Source organism: Nomascus leucogenys, chromosome 5 (assembly GCF_006542625.1).
Source record: "Nomascus leucogenys isolate Asia chromosome 5, Asia_NLE_v1, whole genome shotgun sequence".
Classification (NCBI taxonomy): Eukaryota; Metazoa; Chordata; class Mammalia; order Primates; family Hylobatidae; genus Nomascus; species Nomascus leucogenys.
The window spans coordinates 101,506,362-101,525,794 of record NC_044385.1 but is presented as its reverse complement, the minus strand read 5'-3'; the positions used below and the strand labels follow the sequence as shown (position 1 = coordinate 101,525,794).

At 39.0% G+C, this 19,433-nt stretch overlaps 1 protein-coding gene across 10 annotated transcripts in view; it reads right to left on the bottom strand.

The window, feature by feature from the left end:
• LMO7 (LIM domain 7) overlaps positions 1–19,433 on the bottom strand; it is a 234,520-nt gene that overhangs the window by 30,670 nt on the left and 184,417 nt on the right. For all 10 annotated transcript variants that reach the window (XM_003257345.4, XM_030813495.1, XM_004088145.3 and 7 more), the window contains 4 exons: positions 11,438–11,555; positions 9,203–9,345; positions 7,127–7,559; positions 4,904–5,209 (listed from right to left, as the gene is read on the bottom strand). In XM_003257345.4, coding sequence (XP_003257393.3) covers positions 4,904–5,209; positions 7,127–7,559; positions 9,203–9,345; positions 11,438–11,555 — 1,000 coding nt within the window. The remainder of the gene's footprint in view (positions 1–4,903; positions 5,210–7,126; positions 7,560–9,202; positions 9,346–11,437; positions 11,556–19,433) is intronic.

Sequence of the window (19,433 nt, the reverse complement as noted above, 5' to 3'; positions counted from 1 at the left end):
GTGGCTCTCTTGCCTCCAGCCCTTATTTTGTTCATTGTCCACACAGCTGCCAGAACTTTAGTTATAAAACATGCTATTATATTAAATTCCATTTTTAAATTGCTGGTAGCTCCTTACTGCCCCGCTTGGAAGATTTCAAACTCTACATTTCAGTTCTGGTAAGTTTCAATAAACATATAATACCACCTTTCCTCAAAATGGTTTCAAGGATGATTTTATCTTTATGGACCAAAAGACATTTCAGTCCCCAGTGGCTCTAAAATTCTAAAGACACAGCAAAGTCCAAATAAGTCAACATGTGGTCTCTTAACTATACATAAGGCAGTCCTCGAACGTGAGCCTGTCATATTTCAAAAAACTTTAACATCAGATAAATTGCAGTTGTGGCGTAGGCATTTCACCAGCCTGGGGCAAGTTAAATAACTTTCAAATCTCAAGTACTTCATTGGTAAAAACGGGGATAATACACCTACTTTGCAGGGTTATTGAGACGATTAAATGAAACATTTAAAAGGTGTCAAGGCACACATGACTGATGCCCAGTAATTGCCTTCTTTTTCCAACGGAAGCAAATGTTAAACATAATACAAGTGCTGGCTAAGCAGTTTCTGGATCAGCTAAAGAAAATCCCATTTAATTCTCACATACTTAGCTCTAAAACCAAGAAAATTTGGTCAGCATTCAGCGAACATGTACAGATGCAGACACTGCACTGACAGTGGGAAAGGTAGGGTTGTGTTCCACCCTTACAGAGAGCAGGTCCTAGTGAAGGTGAGAAGCAAGCAAAATGCACAGTATGAAGCTATGATAAGGGAAGCTCTGGCTACTATATCCAAAGGGGCAGTAATCATGGGGTTGAGATCAGGAAATGGACATGCAGAAAGCTTCCTTCCTTCCATACGTGTCATCCCATTTGGGGGTTACTGCTTTAAAAAATCTGGAGCAGAGATTCTGAAAAGTGGATTTGTAGAGGGTTTAAAAACAAAGAGCTCTGAAAGGACAGAAAAAACAGAAACCTGTAGGCAAGACCAACTTTGGGGAAAATCATGAAAACCACATCTGCATGGCAGATGGAGGGGGATGAAGGACTCCAGGAGTCACACTCCCTCTTCTTTGCCTTGGGTCACCTCTAGAATGAGCTTGGCAGCCTAGATTGGCAAGAAAGGTAGAGAAAAAAGCAAAACCACAAAAGAAAGGGTGCGAAAAGAACAGCGAGGGACAAAACCCCCAGCTCAGCTATGAGGATGAAAAGGAAATTCCTATCGGCAGATTTTAAATAAGACCATATTAAGTTCTTCCCTTCATTATGATTTTTCCACTTTATGGCAAACACCACCTTATTAGTGCAATGCTGTGATAGTCTCCTAACCAGTCTCTGCTTCCAGACTTAGCTTTCGTAAAATAACTCTAGGGAACACCATAGTGCTTACATTCCTAAAACAGCCCTTAATCTTAAAATTCCCATACACTAAAGAACCAATAAGGACTTTAAATTACCTGCCGGATTAAGTTCATACTTCAGCCTAGTAATCAAGGCCTTGAATGCAGTTCAAGTCAGTAAAACTTAAGTGTCAATTATGTGTAAGAATGTTCAAAGAATATCAGTAAAATAGGAACATGTAACACTATGGGACAAGGAAGAATTTAGTGAGTGAAACTTTTCAAGGGTAAGGAGTTTGATTCCAATGGGGGAGGGGTGATGTCATGATTCATGAACGAAGTGGTCCTCCTGGGCTTTTGAGGAATAATAGGACCTCAAAAGGCAGAGATGTGGGAAATAAGCATCTTCAAATGGGGGAGCAGTGATGTGCTCCAAAAAGTACATGATGCATCCAAGAAAAAGCAAGCAGTCATATGCAGGTGAATCATCTCTCTTTCCCAGGACATAGCATGATAGCATAACATGATACTAAATCTTGAGTCAGACTGCCTGAGTTCAAATCCTGACTCCACTTGGTACCCTGCACGGCCTTGGACAAGTAACATGCCCATGCCATGCCTCAATTTTTATGTTTCTAAAATAGGGATAATCATGATAGCCCACATTCGGATTGTTGATTACCTCACAGAGCTGCTGTGAGGATTAACTAAGATACTGCCCTGAGAAGCCTGGTTGGCACGTAGTAAGCACACTAACATCAGCTGTGACTGCGCTACAAAGGGTTGGCACACAGCATGCTAACATCAGCTGTGACTGTGTTACAAAGGGAGTGAGAGATATCACTGCTTCCCTGAGCACCACGAACTTCAATCAGCAAACCACACAGTGCCACTAGAGGATTTGGAGCAGAGAAATTACCGAGTCCAACCTGGCATCAGGCAAGTTAATCTGATGCCAGTCTTGTGTAGCATACACTAACACCTGCGACTATTTGCACTGATAGGAAAAGGGCCTGAATTAGCATAGTAGAAGCCAGGATAGAAAAGAGTAACATCAGCTGGGCATGGTGGCTCACACCTGTAATCCCAGCACTTTTGGAGGCCAAGATGGATAGATCGTTTGAGCCCAGGAGTTTGAGAGCAATATGGACAATGTGGCAAAATCTCGTCTCTACAAAAAAGTACAAAAATTAGCCGGGTGTCGTGGCATGTGCCTGCAGTCCCAGCTACTCAAGAGGCTAAGGTGGGAGGATTGCTTCAGTCCAGGAGGTTAAGGCTGCAATGAGCCATGATCATGCCACTGCACTACAGCCTGGGCAACAGAGCAAGACCTTATCTAAAAAAATAAATTAATTAATTAATTTTTAAAAAAAAGAAAGAAAGAAAAAGAAAAGAATAACATCAAGGGGGAGTCTGGAGGAAGAGAAGAAAGGACAGTGCCAGCAAAGGTCCAAGGTATGAAAGAGAAAAATGACCTGAAGAACAGTCTTTGACAAAGCTACCGAAACATTTAGATGATCAGCCACATGCTACTCTTGATTTTGCTGTCCTCTGAACACCTAGAGTTATAATGTCTGAATGGAGTTTGGGTGAGTGTTGCACAGGCCCTTTACATATTGCTCAGCAGCTGTCACACACATTCACATCCTTCTCTCAAGTCAGTAAGCTCCTTCTGAGACAAAGGCAAGGGGATGCTATAGAAGCTACTGCCCTAGTGGCACAGAAAAGGACACACCAAGCATCAGAGATACGTAAGTCACCGCATGAATTATATCCACATTAAAGAATTCCAATGGCTTCACTTGTCAAATCAAGCCTAATTTTTCTTAGTGGAATACCATCTCAAGTTTGGGAACAAAGAAGTATAAATCCATTAATGAGGAAACCTGAAACAGTGCCACATTAATTGAAGCTCCTCTGAGTTGTAATAACGTGAGACACACCCACGCACCACACTTAGCCTCTTTTCCTTAATCCACAGTTGCAGTTAGTCAGCTGCCACCCTGAGGGAGGTACCAACACCCAGCGTGCAGCACATGATTCAGGCTGTTTTGTTGGATTTGCTATTTGAAAAAGGTAAAGGCAAACATACAAATCTGTGAAACGAAAGGCACTTCGCTTCTGCTTTTATTATTCATCTACTGGTACCTTACATTCCCCAAGTATAACACAGGCTATTGTTCTCCTCCACTGAGACTTAGCATGTTAAATTATATATTTCCAATTCCTTAAAAATGTAATGATAATTTACAACTAATTATTTCAGCAAGCTGAAGTTTTTAGATATATGTAAATATGCATGGGAAAAAAAAAGAAATATACCTAGAAGTTAACAGTGATTATCTCTAAATGATGGAATTATCAGCGATTTAAATTATTTATACTTTCCTGCATTTCCAAATTTTCTCAAGCACATAGTACCTTATAACCAGAAAAGAAAGTTTAAATTTTTTAAGTTTTCCCATACAAATAAAAACTCAATAATAATAAATATGCAATGCCAAATTATTTCACACAAAGTTATTTTATTAATATAACTTAGGACAAGTCATATATATAAATATACACACACACACACACACTAATACTAATATAACTTAGGACAAGTCATATATATACACCCGCTTAATGTATATAATACACACTTAATGTTTTGCAGGGCAACAGGGAATACTAAACCAAGCCAAAGGACCACAAAAGCTCCTCCATGCTAAGGGGTTCATACAACTATCAAAATGCTTAGAAAGAATTTTTCTAAGAGAGAGACGCTTTCTGTTCCCCAAAGACTTTTAGTATGTTTTACAGGTAGGCTACAAAGAACATTTATTACCTAATCATTCTCTTAGAAGTCATCTATTAGAAATTTAAGTAGGAAAAACTACACATGCCCCCAGTCATTCTTCATCTGATGGTATATTTTGTTTGGACTCCAAATGTTGTGGAATACAATTGTCATATTATAACCAAGCCTCAATAGTCCCATTCAGAGACAAGGGACCATCAAAAATTATAGACATTCTAAAGTACAAGATAGTATTAAAAGTCACTAGAAGGTTAAAATTATCAAAAAAGAAATGCCATGTCCCTAGACTCCAGCACCCATCATGTTTTTCCTTGCGGCCAGTTAAGTTCCCTGGGAAAGGGCTTCTGTCACCCAAATATACACTAGATCTGCATGTAAAACCTTTAAAGTGACTGCTGTACCTGAAACCTGGGACTACAGCACTAGCAGCATAAGGCAACCACTACTGAAACATGGAATACAGAGAAAACACTAGCCAAATCCCAAGGAGACTGGTGCACAGTCTCCATACACTCATATCACAAGTGTTATCTGGATCTATGCACTCAGAGTGAAAAGAGACCTACTTCCTCCAAGATCCATTCAAAGTAAACCAGAATATCATTTTGAACATTTTCAGCCCAGATTAACACCTAGAGGTTTGACATTTGAGACACGGTTTCCAGATTTAAATGTGTAAGTGTCTGAGCCACAGATGATAAAAAACTTTTCCAAACTCACCTGGGATCTTGAGACTTCTCTTTGTGGGGAGATTTCCCCTTCTCCAGATTCAGACATTAAATCAAGACCAGATGTGGAAGACAATATGGCTTTAGAAGTGGCAGCCTGGTCTTGGGAAAGAGATGAGAAGGGGGATGTAGGAGAGGGCAGCCTTGTCACATCTTCTGTTGCTGCTACCTCTTTCTGGCTAGATGAGCTTGAAGCCAGTTGGCTTGCATCTGGGTTTGGTGCAGGGGTGCTGACCACATTGTTTGGAGTTCTCTTAATGTCTTCAACATCTCCATTATACTTCCAAGCATCATCCATCTAAATAAGAAAACATTTTAAACTTGATATTCTGTTACCTTTATTTCGGTTTTTAAAAGTTGTTTATTAATATTTTAAAACTAAAATAACATAACATACCTCCCACAGTAACATAACTATTGCTAAAAGCTTGGGCTGAGTTCTTTCACACCAATAGATAAACATGTAGTGAGGGAAAATTGTTTTAGCAAAAGCATTCATATCACATACAAACTTCTGAAATTTGCTTTGCTTGTTTACTCCAAGCAAACATCTTAAGCATTAAATTTCCACTGAATCTAAACTGGCGTAAAATAAAATTGCCATATATACATGTGTTATGTACAGTTTACACATCAAGATGATGTAACTCTAACCTCTGCACAAGTTCACCAACATTTTGCTCTTCAGAACAGACTAAATGAACTGAGAACATGTTTTACCATGTAAGATCCAGGGAATGATGAGATTCCCCTTGACTGACAGCCAAAAGGCCTTGGTGTTCTATCTGTTGATCACTCCAGGTCAACAGATAGAACTCTAAACCAGTCCCTTTACTTGCTGAATATTCCATAGTATGGACATCAACAATTTATTCATTTGATGTGCATTTAAAGTTGTTTGAAATGTTCTGTCACTTCCAAAACTACTGCAACAAATATCCATATCTCTTTATAATTGGAACTTTTATTTTTATAGCACAGATTTCCAAAAGTAGGCTTCCTGGAGCAAAAGTTTCATATATATGCACATATATATATGTATTCATATATATATATATGCACATAGTTTCTAAAAATAATTGTAGCGACACACTCCTGAAGTAATGTGTGAGAACATCTGTTTCTCAGCATCCTTGCCAACACTAGACATTTTTGATGTTTTTAAGTCTATTTCACTCTGATAGATAAAAAGTTATACTCCTCATTCTTGCTCCAGGGAAGCTGAACATACTTCTTTGTGCTTTGTTACCAGCCATTTGAATCTCCTCTCCCTTGAATTGGCCATGACTTTTCTATATTCATTTTGCTAGTGTGTTTGCTTACCAATTTGTAGAAACATTTTCTCTCTTAGAGATATTAACCCTTTACCTATAATGCATTTTGATAATATTCTTCTGAGTCTACATATTGTCTTTTGACTATATTAGGGGGGTCTGCCATGAAATTCTTATAATGTCAAATATGTCTACATTTTCCTTTATATAATGGTCAGGAGTTTCCCAATTAGCTTAGGTAGGCTTCTCTCACTCCAAATATCCAATTTTTTATACGAGAGTTTAGGATTGTACATTAACAGAGCTAAAAAGAATGTGAACATTAATCTTAGGACTGTGTTGCTTCCTTTCACATAATTCAGATTAACACACTGTCAGATATGGTACCACTTCATTCTCAGAAAAAATGCTGCAATATTCTAGCTCCTTCAAAATCCTGACACTAATAGAAATACACATATATAAACGTAAGATATATTCTAATAATTATATTCAAACTGATAAAGTGAGAAATCTGAAAAAAGCAGAAATGTGTATATAAGCACCTGAAAATCTCTAGGCTAAACCATATGAATTGCTGTTTTGTAGGTCAAGAAGAACAATCATACTGACAACTTCAAATTTTTCAACCTAATACTTTACAAAAGGTACATCTAAAAAAAATGACATTATAAAATAATACTCTGCCTTAGAATACATCTTATTCATTCTTTAAAATGTATCAGCCCCACTTTCACAGAATTTAAAGTTTAATAAATTCTGTATCATTGATATATCTTAAGCATTAAGTTTCCATTGCATCTAAACTGGCATGAAACAAAATGTCCTTATATATGTTACGTACAGTTTACACATCAAGTTGATGTAACCCCAACCTCTGCACAAGTTCGCCAACATTTTGCTCTTCGGAACAGACTAAATGAACTGAGAACATTTTTTACCGTGTAAGATCTGGGGAGTGATGAGATTCCCCTTGTCTGAAAGCCAAAAGGTCTTGGTGTGACCACAGATGTTAACCTGACTGTATCAGTTTTCTGGTAACTTCTGGGGAGAGAAGCTGAAACACGAGTCGACTCCATTTGTGTGCTCCCTGAACGCAGAGAAGACAAAGAGGCTGGGCGTTGTTCTTCCAAGGGACTTTGAGAAGGAAGCTGAATTTCAGTTGTTACATGGTCCTCTCTTTTTGCAAAAGTGGTAGAATCATCTTTGGGAATTTCTGAAGGGTAAGTTGCTCCCTTCTCTTCTACTCTCTCACTCCGGTAACTTGCTTCTGACACAGTCAGTGTAGGGGGTCGCTTTCCTTCCTCCAGCACATCATCGAAAGAATACATTCTCCTTCTCAATGGAACTGTAGACTTTTGATTTTGGGATTCCCTTAGCAGAGAGAAATGCACCATCACCACAAAGATATGCATTTGACACAGAGAGGTGGTGAGAGAGTAATCAACACATGAAATGGACTGGGAATAAAAAGCTGCTAACTTCACACAAGAATCAATACAACACTTACAGAGCATAAAGATGTATATAATTATCTTTTTTTTTTTTTTTTTTTGAGACCGAGTCTTGCTCTGTCGCCCAGGCTGGAGTGCGGTGGCACGATCTTGGCTCACCTGCAATCTCTGCCTCCCGGGTTCAAGCAATTCTCCTGGCTCAGCCTCCCGAGTAGCTGGGATTACAGGCATGCGCCACCACGCCCGGCTAATTTTTTTTTTAATTTTTAGTAGAAATGAGGTTTCAACATATTGCCCAGGCTGGTCTTGAACTCCTGACCCTGTGATCTGCCCACCTTGGCCTCCCAAAGTGCTGGGATTACAGGCGTGAGCCACCATGCCCAGCAAGATGTCTATAATTATCTTTAATGTCCCAACTAAGAAAGAATAATAACTTGACTTCTTTAATTAAAATGGTTCTCAAATACTTCACTGGGATATTATTAATTGTAAAGAGATTTTAATGAAACAAGGAAATTTTAATAAAGGATTATTCACTAAATTTTATCCACAAGCTTATAACTTTTAAAATTAAAACACTATAAATATCGTGATTGACAACCAATTTGAACCTTCCAAAGTCGTTGATTGACAGCCTTTTGAGGATTTTTTTTTTTCCCGCAAAAATTTACAATAATTTAGTAAAAACAAAAAGACTACAAAAGACTACGGCTTTTGTGGAGATCACACTGGTGTATGATTTCATATAGCTTGACAGAACTTGCATGAACAATTATTAGGGATTAAAAGTCACCATTAATATTTATAGAAAGGTTCATAAAACACCCTCATCTCTCACATTTAGAAAGGAATACCTACCTCCCAAGCTAACTGAATTGCATTTAAGTGAATGAAACTGCTTATCATTGGCTTTAAGGGAGAAAGCGGCTTTGTTTCATTTCACCTGACAGCATATTTCCTTTTGGACATTATTCTAAAAGCATATTTTCCTTCTCCTTGATCTGTAAATATCCTAATGTTTCACACAGTAATGAATGCTTTACAGGAAAGTTTAAATTTGACCTTTATACTGTTATGCTGCAATGCAAAGAGTAAGTAAAACACACACATTCATGTTCATAAAAACTTTCTTTAAAATATAATGAACTGCACCATTAAACATGAAAAAGAACTTTGTTATATTTTGCACAATTTAGTTAAAAGTAAGAACTAATTTTATTGGACCATCTCATTCCTTAATTCACTTAAGAGTAAAAAGCAGTGTATTTCCTGCACCAAACATAGCCAACACCATCCAATTCTGCATGTGAATGCACGATGTAAGAGAAGAAATAATGAACACCTATTTTAAGTCCTCATTTATTTTGTTACTACTACTCTGTCACTATTTCAACAATGCTTTGTTTTTTCACTGCAGACCAAAATCTTAAATGTTTCTTTACATATTTGATTAAAGTTGAATATTGGTGGACACCTATGTCACACTACACTTACACAAAATATCTATTTATAACACTGGCATCTCCAACCCTGTTACAACCGAGGTGCATTCAGCATTATTACCTGTCCTGCAGCATTTCCTTAAACGTCTTAGAGCTTCTCTCAGACTTCTCAAGTGCCTGCTTTTCAATTTCTTCCCTCTCTTCTTTTTTCTTCTGCAGATCTGAAGTGTAACTTTTTCGACGATCTTTCCATTTTGCAAGGTCCTGACAGAAAAATCACATCAGCAGGGGCACACCTGAATTTCTATACACCGTTTCTAGCAGACAGAATGTGCCAGAGTATCTTATTACATCACTGAAACTATTCACTCCAACTGGATGCCAAGGTGCCCTAATTTTGCTTTTTATAGACAGCGTTTCTGTACCAAGCCTTTATCTCATGTGTCTGTCTGAAAAACCTGACCTAATAAGATAGACCCCATTTTTGTTTTCCCAGAAAGTATCTGCCTCATTGCACACTTCACAAAGAATGCTAAATGCTTGTAATTAGGTGACAGTTAGATAGATCAGGAAGCGTTTCCAGTTCGTTTCCATCTCATTCCAAAAACCTGGCTGTTCTGCAAAACACGTTTCACTGGTAAGGCCGAAACAGAAACGCGATTGTGATGGTTAAGCGCAGATGCATAGTCTGTCTTTCATTTCACAAACAGCTCAATCCCTACTTTGAGGCAGGCCCAAGTGTAGGAACTGTTAATACATACATTCATAGGGTGCGGTTCCCCTCAAGAAACTCTCAGTCTACAGGGGAGAGACAGACATATAAATAAAAAGTGTGACAGGATTGCATGAGAGAGTGGGGTCCTAAGGAGACCATGGGTCCGGTTCCACCTCCGGAAGGGGAGGCTTTGGAAAGGCTTTAACTGGGAAGGCGAGACTTGAGTATGCAATTTCAGAAGGGTTAAGTCCACCTAGGTCAGGGCAATAAGGAACACGTGGCAGGAACAAACCAACACCTGTCCCCCATATCCCCAGGAACGTTAAGCCTAACCTTGCTGGGTGACCCCAGGGACAATCAACCTAATTCAGCTTTTCAATTCCCCCCAGAAACCTAGGCTGGTTCTGACACCCAGGGGGTTAAGACATTTTACAAGGTATAAAGTTTTCCATGTCTCCAAAATAGAGAACTGCTAAGAACTGTTAGTGGCATTCCAGTCCAAACAGAAGCACATTCAAGGTCTCAGACAAAACCAAATTTCACCCCCAGGGCATGCAAAGTACGTTTGGTTTATATCCCTTGCAAGCCCACAGAGCCACTCCTGCTTTAAAAACAGCCTGAGACCAATATGAACTCCTTCCAGAAAGAACAAAAGCAATGCGCATTTAGTCCTATAGCATAACTGGCATGAATTTTTATCTGATTCAACCTAATAAGCCCTTAATACTTACTTTCACACCAGAAAATTAACCATGTATTTTGGCAAAGTGATATTGAATTACTGTTTCTTGACAATTAAATTGAGTTCCCAATTAAAAGAGGCACTGGAATTTAGACAGGTAGCCAGGGCAGGGGTTTCTTCATTTCTGAGACTATTAATTCCTTTGAAAATTAAGATTTACTCTGACTCCTTTGTTCATGCTATTGCTCAACTCTCACCATAAAGTTGTCCTCAAATTCCTTTGGGTTTGCTCTGATAGTTTGTCTACTGTATTTCTTTGCATTTCTTCAGTTTATCACAATTACTGTACTCAAAAAAATGGTCAAGCTTTTTTCTTCAGGATCAAAACTAAAGAGTAAGTCTATAGCTATATAAACACCTGGATATATGTCAACTCTGAAAAAACATTTCATTTTGGTTCCTATTATTGACTTCTTCAGCCAAAATATTGCTCTGAGTTATATTACTTATTTCTCCCCAAATCTCCTTAATTAACTCTTAATTACTAACCCTTTTCATCTTTCTTTACTGACGCCAAGGTCTCTGCCAGAACCCTGTTCCTCTTCTCTCCCTAAACTTTGGCCAGGTCTTTCCCATCAGAGTATAGTTAATGTGCATATCCCAAATTCAACCACCAAAACAAGTAAATAAGTTCACTATACTGCAAGGAAGCACTCACAATTTTGAGAACTGAGAGAATATTAGAAAATAAACATCCAGGTATATTTTTCACAATGGCCTTTAAAATATGCAACAATAATAGAAAAAAAAGGTTTAAAAATCTTTGTAAAGGAAGTTGGTCACATTTTACACAGAATTGAATTCTGTAATAGCAAGGAAAATGGTCTTGAGTATATTGACTTTAAGAGAAGCAAAGTCGAACAAATACACTCTCTACCCCCAACCCCCAAAATACTCACATCCTGCCATTTCTGATCTTGTTCTTTTAATTGTGATTTTATTTTCTGCATCTCCTCGTAACGCAGCTGACGCAAGTTTTGAACATCCTCTGCGCTGACATCGCTCATGGACTTACTCCTACAACAAAAGGACTCATGATTACTATGGAAGTTCACGTGACCAGACTTAGGGGTTAAACTGAGGTTGGACTTATATTTGGAAATTCCACCTAAATTTCTACCTAGACGCTTCAGTGATAGTATCACAGAAGTAGCACTACAGAGATAAATGGTGTTTTTCCAAAACTCAGAAACAAGAGCACTCGAGTGTGAATTTTTTCACAAAATGGCTAGATTAGCCCTATACAAGTCTCAAAAAAAAAAAAAAAAAAAAAAAACCCAAGGTTCATATTTAAAGAGGTCAATGCATGAAAGGATTACTTTAGGAAAAAAATAGTCACTAGAATTATCTCTCTTTATTTTCTATCTCCTTCAAAGATAATCTGCTGAGGTTTGGCTGCCTTTTCTGGGCACTGATTAATAATTTAATGTTTACCTGATATTTTTCTCAAGTTCAATACCATGAATAAATGTGCTGTTGATTCTAAAAGATTCTATAAGATCTGCCCTACCACTGCACTAGACTTGTTCTCAAAGCACCACAGGTAGTTTCTAATAGTCCTTTATAATACCTCTATAATCCTCTTCTTTTATTAGGGCAGCTTGCATGCATTCAACTTGTAACACAAGGATGGACTGAGGTTAAGCTTTGGAAGAGCTCAATCCACAATAGAATCCAATGAACAGAGTGGGGCGTTGGGCACAGGCACATGTGTGCTCTCTACATGCACATAAAAGAGCCAGGTAAACTATACCAGAGGGGAAAGAGAGATTGAGGGTGGTCTCAAGGAAAGGGAGAGGTCAGATCTAAACACTGAGGAGAAGTAGGAATGAGAGAAAGAGCTTTTGAAGCTCTTTCCTACTGATCTTTCATACTGCACTCCTGACTTTAAGTAACTGTACACCTCCTACCTGGGCATCTAAATTTTGCCTTCCAAGGATGTTGCCATCATTATTTCTTTTAAAGCATGTTTGCTCTTAGCTAGTTCAGGAATTCCTAGCTTAGCTAGCTCATGGAATTATAATTTCTAAACTATTCCCAATGCCATAATTAAGGAACCAGTCCTTCCTTTGACTCATTTCCAATTGCTTCTTGAATAATCTTTCTGCATGGATATCCCCTAGGCACTTCAATTGTCAAAGGACTGATTAAAATAATATCTAGAAGGGATTTTGTAAACTGTAACTCACTAAATGCCTGGTTATTGTGGATGTGACCAAACGCAATCTTGTCCCCAAACCTGCTTTTTCTCTTGTGGTTACTAATGTTGCTACCTGCCCTCCAATCATCCACATCTGAAACCTAAGAACCACTTTTCACCTTTGTTTCTCCCTTCTCCCCACTTTCCATTAGTTATCAAGTCCTTTCATTCAGTGTCTCTTTCTTTCCATCTCTATTGCCAACACCCTAGATCAGAGTACAGTCAACTCACCTAGACTTCCAAAATGGCTTCTTAAATTAATACCCAACCTCCAGTTTCAACAAACATCTTTCCTAAACTATTCCCTCTGATTCAAAAGCCCTCTACCAGTATACATAACTTCTTAAATGCCATTCATACCTCAGGACCCCTGGACAGGTATTTCCAACTTCCTGATCATTCTCCACTTGGAAGTCTAATAGGCATCTCAAGTTTGTCACAGATAAAAAACCGATTGTCCTCTTCACAACCTGCTCAGCTCTCACTCTCCTTATATCGGTAAAGGTCACCTCTATCCTTCACAACATTAGGTCACACATCTTGGAGTCATCCCAGATTCTTCTCTTTCTCTCATATACCATAACTGGTCCCATCAGTAAATCCTGTCCCTCTGCCTTCTAAATATATCTAGAACACAACCACTTCTTACCATCTGCACCATTACACCCTGATCCAAGTGACTCCTACCTGGATGATTACAATTATTACAATAATCACATCTGCTACCTAGATTATAACAATTATCACATCATCTCCTACCCGGATTATTACAATTATTATAATAATCACATCACATCACCCACCTAGATTACAACAGTCTCCCTGCTTCCACCCCTTCCTACCCAAAAGCAGCCAGAGAGTTCCTTTCAGACTGCACTCAGATCATGGTATACCTCTACTCAGCACCCACTACTTTCTTCCCATTTCATTAGAGTTAAATTAAAGACAGGTTCTTCCAAAACCTAAGAGGTCCGCTATCCCTGGTTCCTACCTCCTTCTCTGTGCTCATCAGCACCATGCCCCCACTCCCTCTGCTCCAGCCAACTGGCTTCCCTGCCCTGCTCACACCTCCCGCTTTTCCCCCTCCTCTTCAATCTGCCTGGAATGCCCTTCACCCAGATATCCACATAGCTTCTCTCTCACTAAATGTGCCCTCTGTGTTTCCTTCTCTGACCACCTTACCAGAAATAATAAATGCCCCTCTCCCCTGACCCACCCTAGTCCTTTCTCCTTCATAGTATTTCTCACCATCATGTACATTTATTTACCTATCACTTGCCTTGCCCTTTAAGATTACAAAGCAGGAATTTTCTGATTTGTTTGCTGGTACATCACCTGTACCTGAAGGGGAACCCAGCCTGCAGTAGGTGCTCAATAAATGTGTTAAATTAATGATCTAGATAATATTCAGCACTTTGATAAAGTCTTCCCAGCTCATCCATATCAAAGCTGATCTGTGCCTCCTCTCAATCCCTCTACTGCTTCAGCTACACCTTTTTCATAGTACTGAACCCTCAGCCTTATGTCTGTTACAGTGCATGTGTGTCTGTGTGTGCATGTGCATGTTTGGATTCTCTTCCTCACAAGTCATGTGTTGCTTAGGAGGAAAACATTAGCAGCACAAGGCAGGCAGGATATACTCATTCAATGTCTATGGTAAGAATGAGGTAGGTTTTCTCACATTTAATCAAGCAAAATTTGCTATACTTAAAATGTTTCTAATTCTTTTTGTAAGATTATATGGCTATCCACAGTTCTATGAAGAAAGTTTTACAGGATTTATTAAGGACTATTAAGGAACAAATTATATCGAGAGAATATATGAGGACATATATGAATATAGATGGCTCTATTAATGTAATATATCTAACTAGGTATGACTACTTATAAAACTGATTTGTGTGAATTTGAGAATATAAATTCACGTAAGTCATACTATGAAGAATGAGGCTATTTGAACTAATACTATGACAGACTCACTAAGAAGAGGCAGGAAAAATTTTTCAAGAACCAGGCATGAGGGGTATCTAGACACTCAACACATGAGATTACATAAACTCCAGAACAAAAAAAAACAAAGGATGAGAATATTTTAATAATCTTTTGATGGGAGGAAGGCTAGAAGGCCCAGCATCTCCCAGGGTTGCTCTCCTTTGGCCCTAATCCTCCTACACCATGCAATGCTAAGGTGTCTTCCCATGAAATGTGCTTCTTAAGGCAGAGGCTGCATCCTCCTCCTGGGTGCCCCCAACACGGAGCAGAACCTGGCACACAGGTGGTCCTTAATGTGAACAAAGTGAACCAAATACACTCTGGAGTAGACAAGTCCCTGTGTAAGGCAGGAACATGAGCACGGTTCACTCCCTAGGGTACAAAAAGTTACCCACATCGAGCATGCACACATTGTATAGCAGCTGGAGCCAGGCACTGCAACGAGCCAGGAGGGGAGGGCTGCAGGCCCAGCCGTGGTGCCAGTTTTCACCCCACCCTAACACATATCAGATCACTTCCGAGCCCCCATTTCTCACCTGCTAAGTGAGGAAGGGATTGTTATGAGAACTGGATTTGGCTGTGTGGGTTGCATTTTTAAAACCATCTGGGCCATATACTAATTCTCATTAAAGCAAACATGATTGTTTGGGATCTCCCAAAAGCTAACTCCCCCAAGCTGCTTCAAATCAGAGAGGTCACCCCAGACCACAGTGATAAAATACAGAACTTTTGTAGTAGAGGAAGGACTCTCTGAGCCAGATCACAAAGAATTCTTCCCTCCTTTATCAGCATTAATGGCATAATATTCAGCTTCTGAGGGCTTACTGTGTGCCAGCAACCTCGCCAAGCAGTCTACGTGAATTATCTCAGAGGCGAAGCCCTAGTCCGGTTCTACCACTCACATGCCACATGTCCTTGGGAAAGCTGCAATATTTGTTTCTCTATCTCCACATCCCTATCTGTCGGCCTCACAGATTTGAGATAAGTACCAGAGATAGCATCAGGAAAATTGTTTGGGAAAACTATGAAGGATTGCACAGCTCTAGTATGTTGTGTTGAATGAAGGATGATTAGCTGGCAAATCACATCGTATGTCTCTTACAAGTCCTGCTTCATTTGTATTTCCTTATTTGGAAAGGCTCCAATTTAGAACTGCAACTGGATTTTTTCCAAAAAATACAGATCTAGCATCTTGCCTTTCTGTTGAATAGAATTTTTTTAAAATAGCAATTAGAAGGAAAAAGAGGAAGTTTAAGGAAGAAGGTGTCAATCATAAAACAAGGTTGCTAAAGTCTTACTCTCTTCTCCCACTATGCAGATTGCCTACTATGCTCCTGTCACTTTTTGGCTAGTTTTAAGGCGTTTCCTTTTAGAACTCACTTCCAGGAACTTTATAGGTGACTATCTAAGGAGTAAGGATCAAAAAGGACCAGCATGTGGCAAATTTTCTCAAATATAAAATCATGGATAGCCTTATACAGCAAACAGAAATTCCATGATACTAGGGTTAAGGCTCCCCAACTTTCGGAGGGAGATAGGAACATACTGATTTATGTACCTCTGAGTATATTTCCATCAGGTACTATAGGAATTCTCTGAAGAGCAATCAATGCTAAAACTTGGGCAAGAGGCTTTGGAATTACCATACACTAGAATAAAAAGGCAACGTGATGAAGATTTTTCATTTATAGATTTATAGTCTCAATGAGGGTTCCTCAGTAGCTGACATTTTGGGGCCAGAAAACTATTTGTTGTAGGGCACTCCTGTGTACTGTAGGACATTTAGCAGCATCTCTGGCTATGAAGGCACTAGTTGCCAGTAGCGCACACACCCCCACCCACCCAATGAGACAATAAAAAATGCCTCCAGACATTGCCAAATGTCTCCTGGGGGTGGAGGGAAATCCCTAGAAATAACCGAAATTGGCTTTTTTTTCCCCTTTCTTTTTTGCTGTCATAAGCCTTTATAATTCTACAGAATCTTTTGGCCAAACCCATAAGTGAAATGTGGGTGACTTAATTGTCTTTTATTACAACTTTATGTGAAATCAGTGTTCATTTCCTATTAATATTGGCAACAGATTCAACAGCTTAATCACATACAAGATTATTTCTATATATTCTTACAAACAATTTTGTCATAAATTGCTTCTGCCAAAACACATGACCAAATTTTCAAGTTTCATGAAACCATACAGACATAAATACATGCAAGACGAAAGCGAGCAGAAGAAACGACTACCACATACAAAGTGTCTTAAAAATAAACAGACAAACTGACAGGTGTTAAATGCCAAACAAAAGGCAAGCCAGAAATTAAGTCTCAGACTTCAAAAGATATTGCACATTTCTCTTTAACCCAGTCCTTACAAAAAAGAAAGCATTCATGTTATAGGCAGTTATTTTTCAATGACAGCATGTTGAGCAATAATGCTTTTCCAGGTAACTATGCCAAGCTTGACAATGTGCATTATGTTCAGAGAAATATCACCCAGCATAAACATGAAACAAGTTCTAGATTAAAAGCCTACATTTAATCCAATTTAAATTTCTATTTTCTTTTCACTGCAGCAGATCTACTTAAGAAAAGCACCAGTAGGCAGGGCATGATGGCTCACATCTGTAATCCTAACACTTTGGGAGGCCAAGGCAGGAGGAATGCTTGGGCCCAGGAGCTTGAGACCAGCCTGGGCAACATAGCAAGACTCCATCTCGAAAGAAAAGAATAGAAAAGAAAAGGAAAGAAGGAAGGAAGGAGGGAAGGAAGGAAGAAAGGAAGGAAAGAAATAGAAAAAGTACTGGTAACTGATAGACTAGAGAAAAATCCTTAGTTATAGATTTGACTTATTTGACTTCAAGTGGTCCAAAACACACTTGAGTTTTCTGAGGACACATTCATATTATAATACTTTCCATTGTTTGACACGTCATGCATTATTCAGTCTCAATTTACAGACAGTCTTGCTTTATTTGTGTAGTTACCTTGGCATTGAACTGCATGCAGAACAGCCTTTAAAACAAATATTGTACTATCAGAACAACTATCTTGGAATAGAAAACATTTGCTGCTGTTAGCTCTAATCTAGAAAAATCTTTAGCTTTTCAAGCTTTGGTCTTAGGTTACTGTCTTCTTCTCTAACTCAGTCATATAATTTACCCCTCACTACGGGGAACACATCCAGCCACTGAAATGGTTGTACATGTTGACATTCCCACCACATACTTGTACTCTGGGTACTTGTATTCCCTTTAAGAAAAGCAACTATTTCTGAGAGCTGCTTACATTATAAAGTTATATTTACTTTACAAATGAAAATTTTTCTGAAAGTTACAATTCAACATGCTTAAAGCTGCAAAGAGATTTTTAATCAAGTTAAAACGGCTTTCCTATGACTTGAGAGTAGCAAACGCTTAAGCATCATGCAGATGAGCTGGAAAGGGGATAATGTGCCTTTGCATGGCACACAGAAAGCATGCAGGGACCCTGGTTTTTAAAGTCAGTGGCTAACAAGTACCTGCAATTTGTTGCCTGTGGCTCAGTTACACCTTTGGCATCTAGAATGGCTATACTGCTTTACGTTTAGTAGCTTCCAACATTTCTGAATTATCAAAATTATAAAAAGCTATCAAAACTAGAGATTCTTAGAGATGAAGTAAATCCTCGTAAGGGAAGATACTAAGCTACTAAGGCTTGAGCAGATTAAAACATCTGTCATCCTTTAACTCTCTTCCTCTTGCTCAAACACTATTAGCCCTTAGATTCACAAAGTTACAGAAAGTTTGGTGGAAAATATTAAGATATAGCCACCTTGTGATTTTGTACTAAGAACGAATAAATTATTTACTATAAATGTAGTTTTTGCCTGTAATCCCAGCACTTTGGGAAGCCGAGGTGGATGGATCACCTGAGGTCAGGAGTTTGAGACCAGCCTGACCAATCTGGTGAAACCCCGTCTCTACTAAAAATACAAAAATTAGCAGAGTGTGGTGGCATGTAACTGTAGTCCCAGCTACTCGGGAGGCTGAGACAGGAGAATTGCTTGAACCTGGGAGGTGGAAGTTGCTGTGAGCCAAAATTGTGCCACTGCACTCCAGCCTGGGCGACACAGCGAGGCTCCATCTCAAAAAAAAAAAAAAAAAAAAAAAAAAGTAGTTTTTGCGAGAGTGATATTAGAAATTAAAAAGATTTTTGCAGTTTTTTTTTTTTTTTTTTTTTTTTTTTTTTTTTGAGACAGAGTCTCGCTCTGTCGCCCAGGCTGGAGTGTGGTGGCGCGATCTCCACTCACTGGAAGCTCCGCCTCCCAGGTTCACGCCATTCTCCTGCCTCAGCCTCTCCCAGTAGCTGGGACTACAGGCACCCGCCACCACGCCCGACTAATTTTTTGTATTTTTTAGTAGAGATGGGGTTTCACTGTGGTCTCGATCTCCTGACCTCGTGATCCGCCCGCCTCGGCCTCCCAAAGTGCTGGGATTACAAGCGTGAGCCACCACGCCCGGCCGATTTTTGCAGTTTTTGAAGGTCTATTTTGCACTATAAACATAGCCATGCTATAACTTTTTTTTCCTAATCAGGAATCTTGAAAATATAATACTTCCAAATACCACCTAGGGAAGTTTAATGCATCCCTACTAACGAAGTTCCCAGTTGGCCGATTATAGGATAATGTCAACTGGGTGTATTCTAAACTTGAAGTAAATGCTGA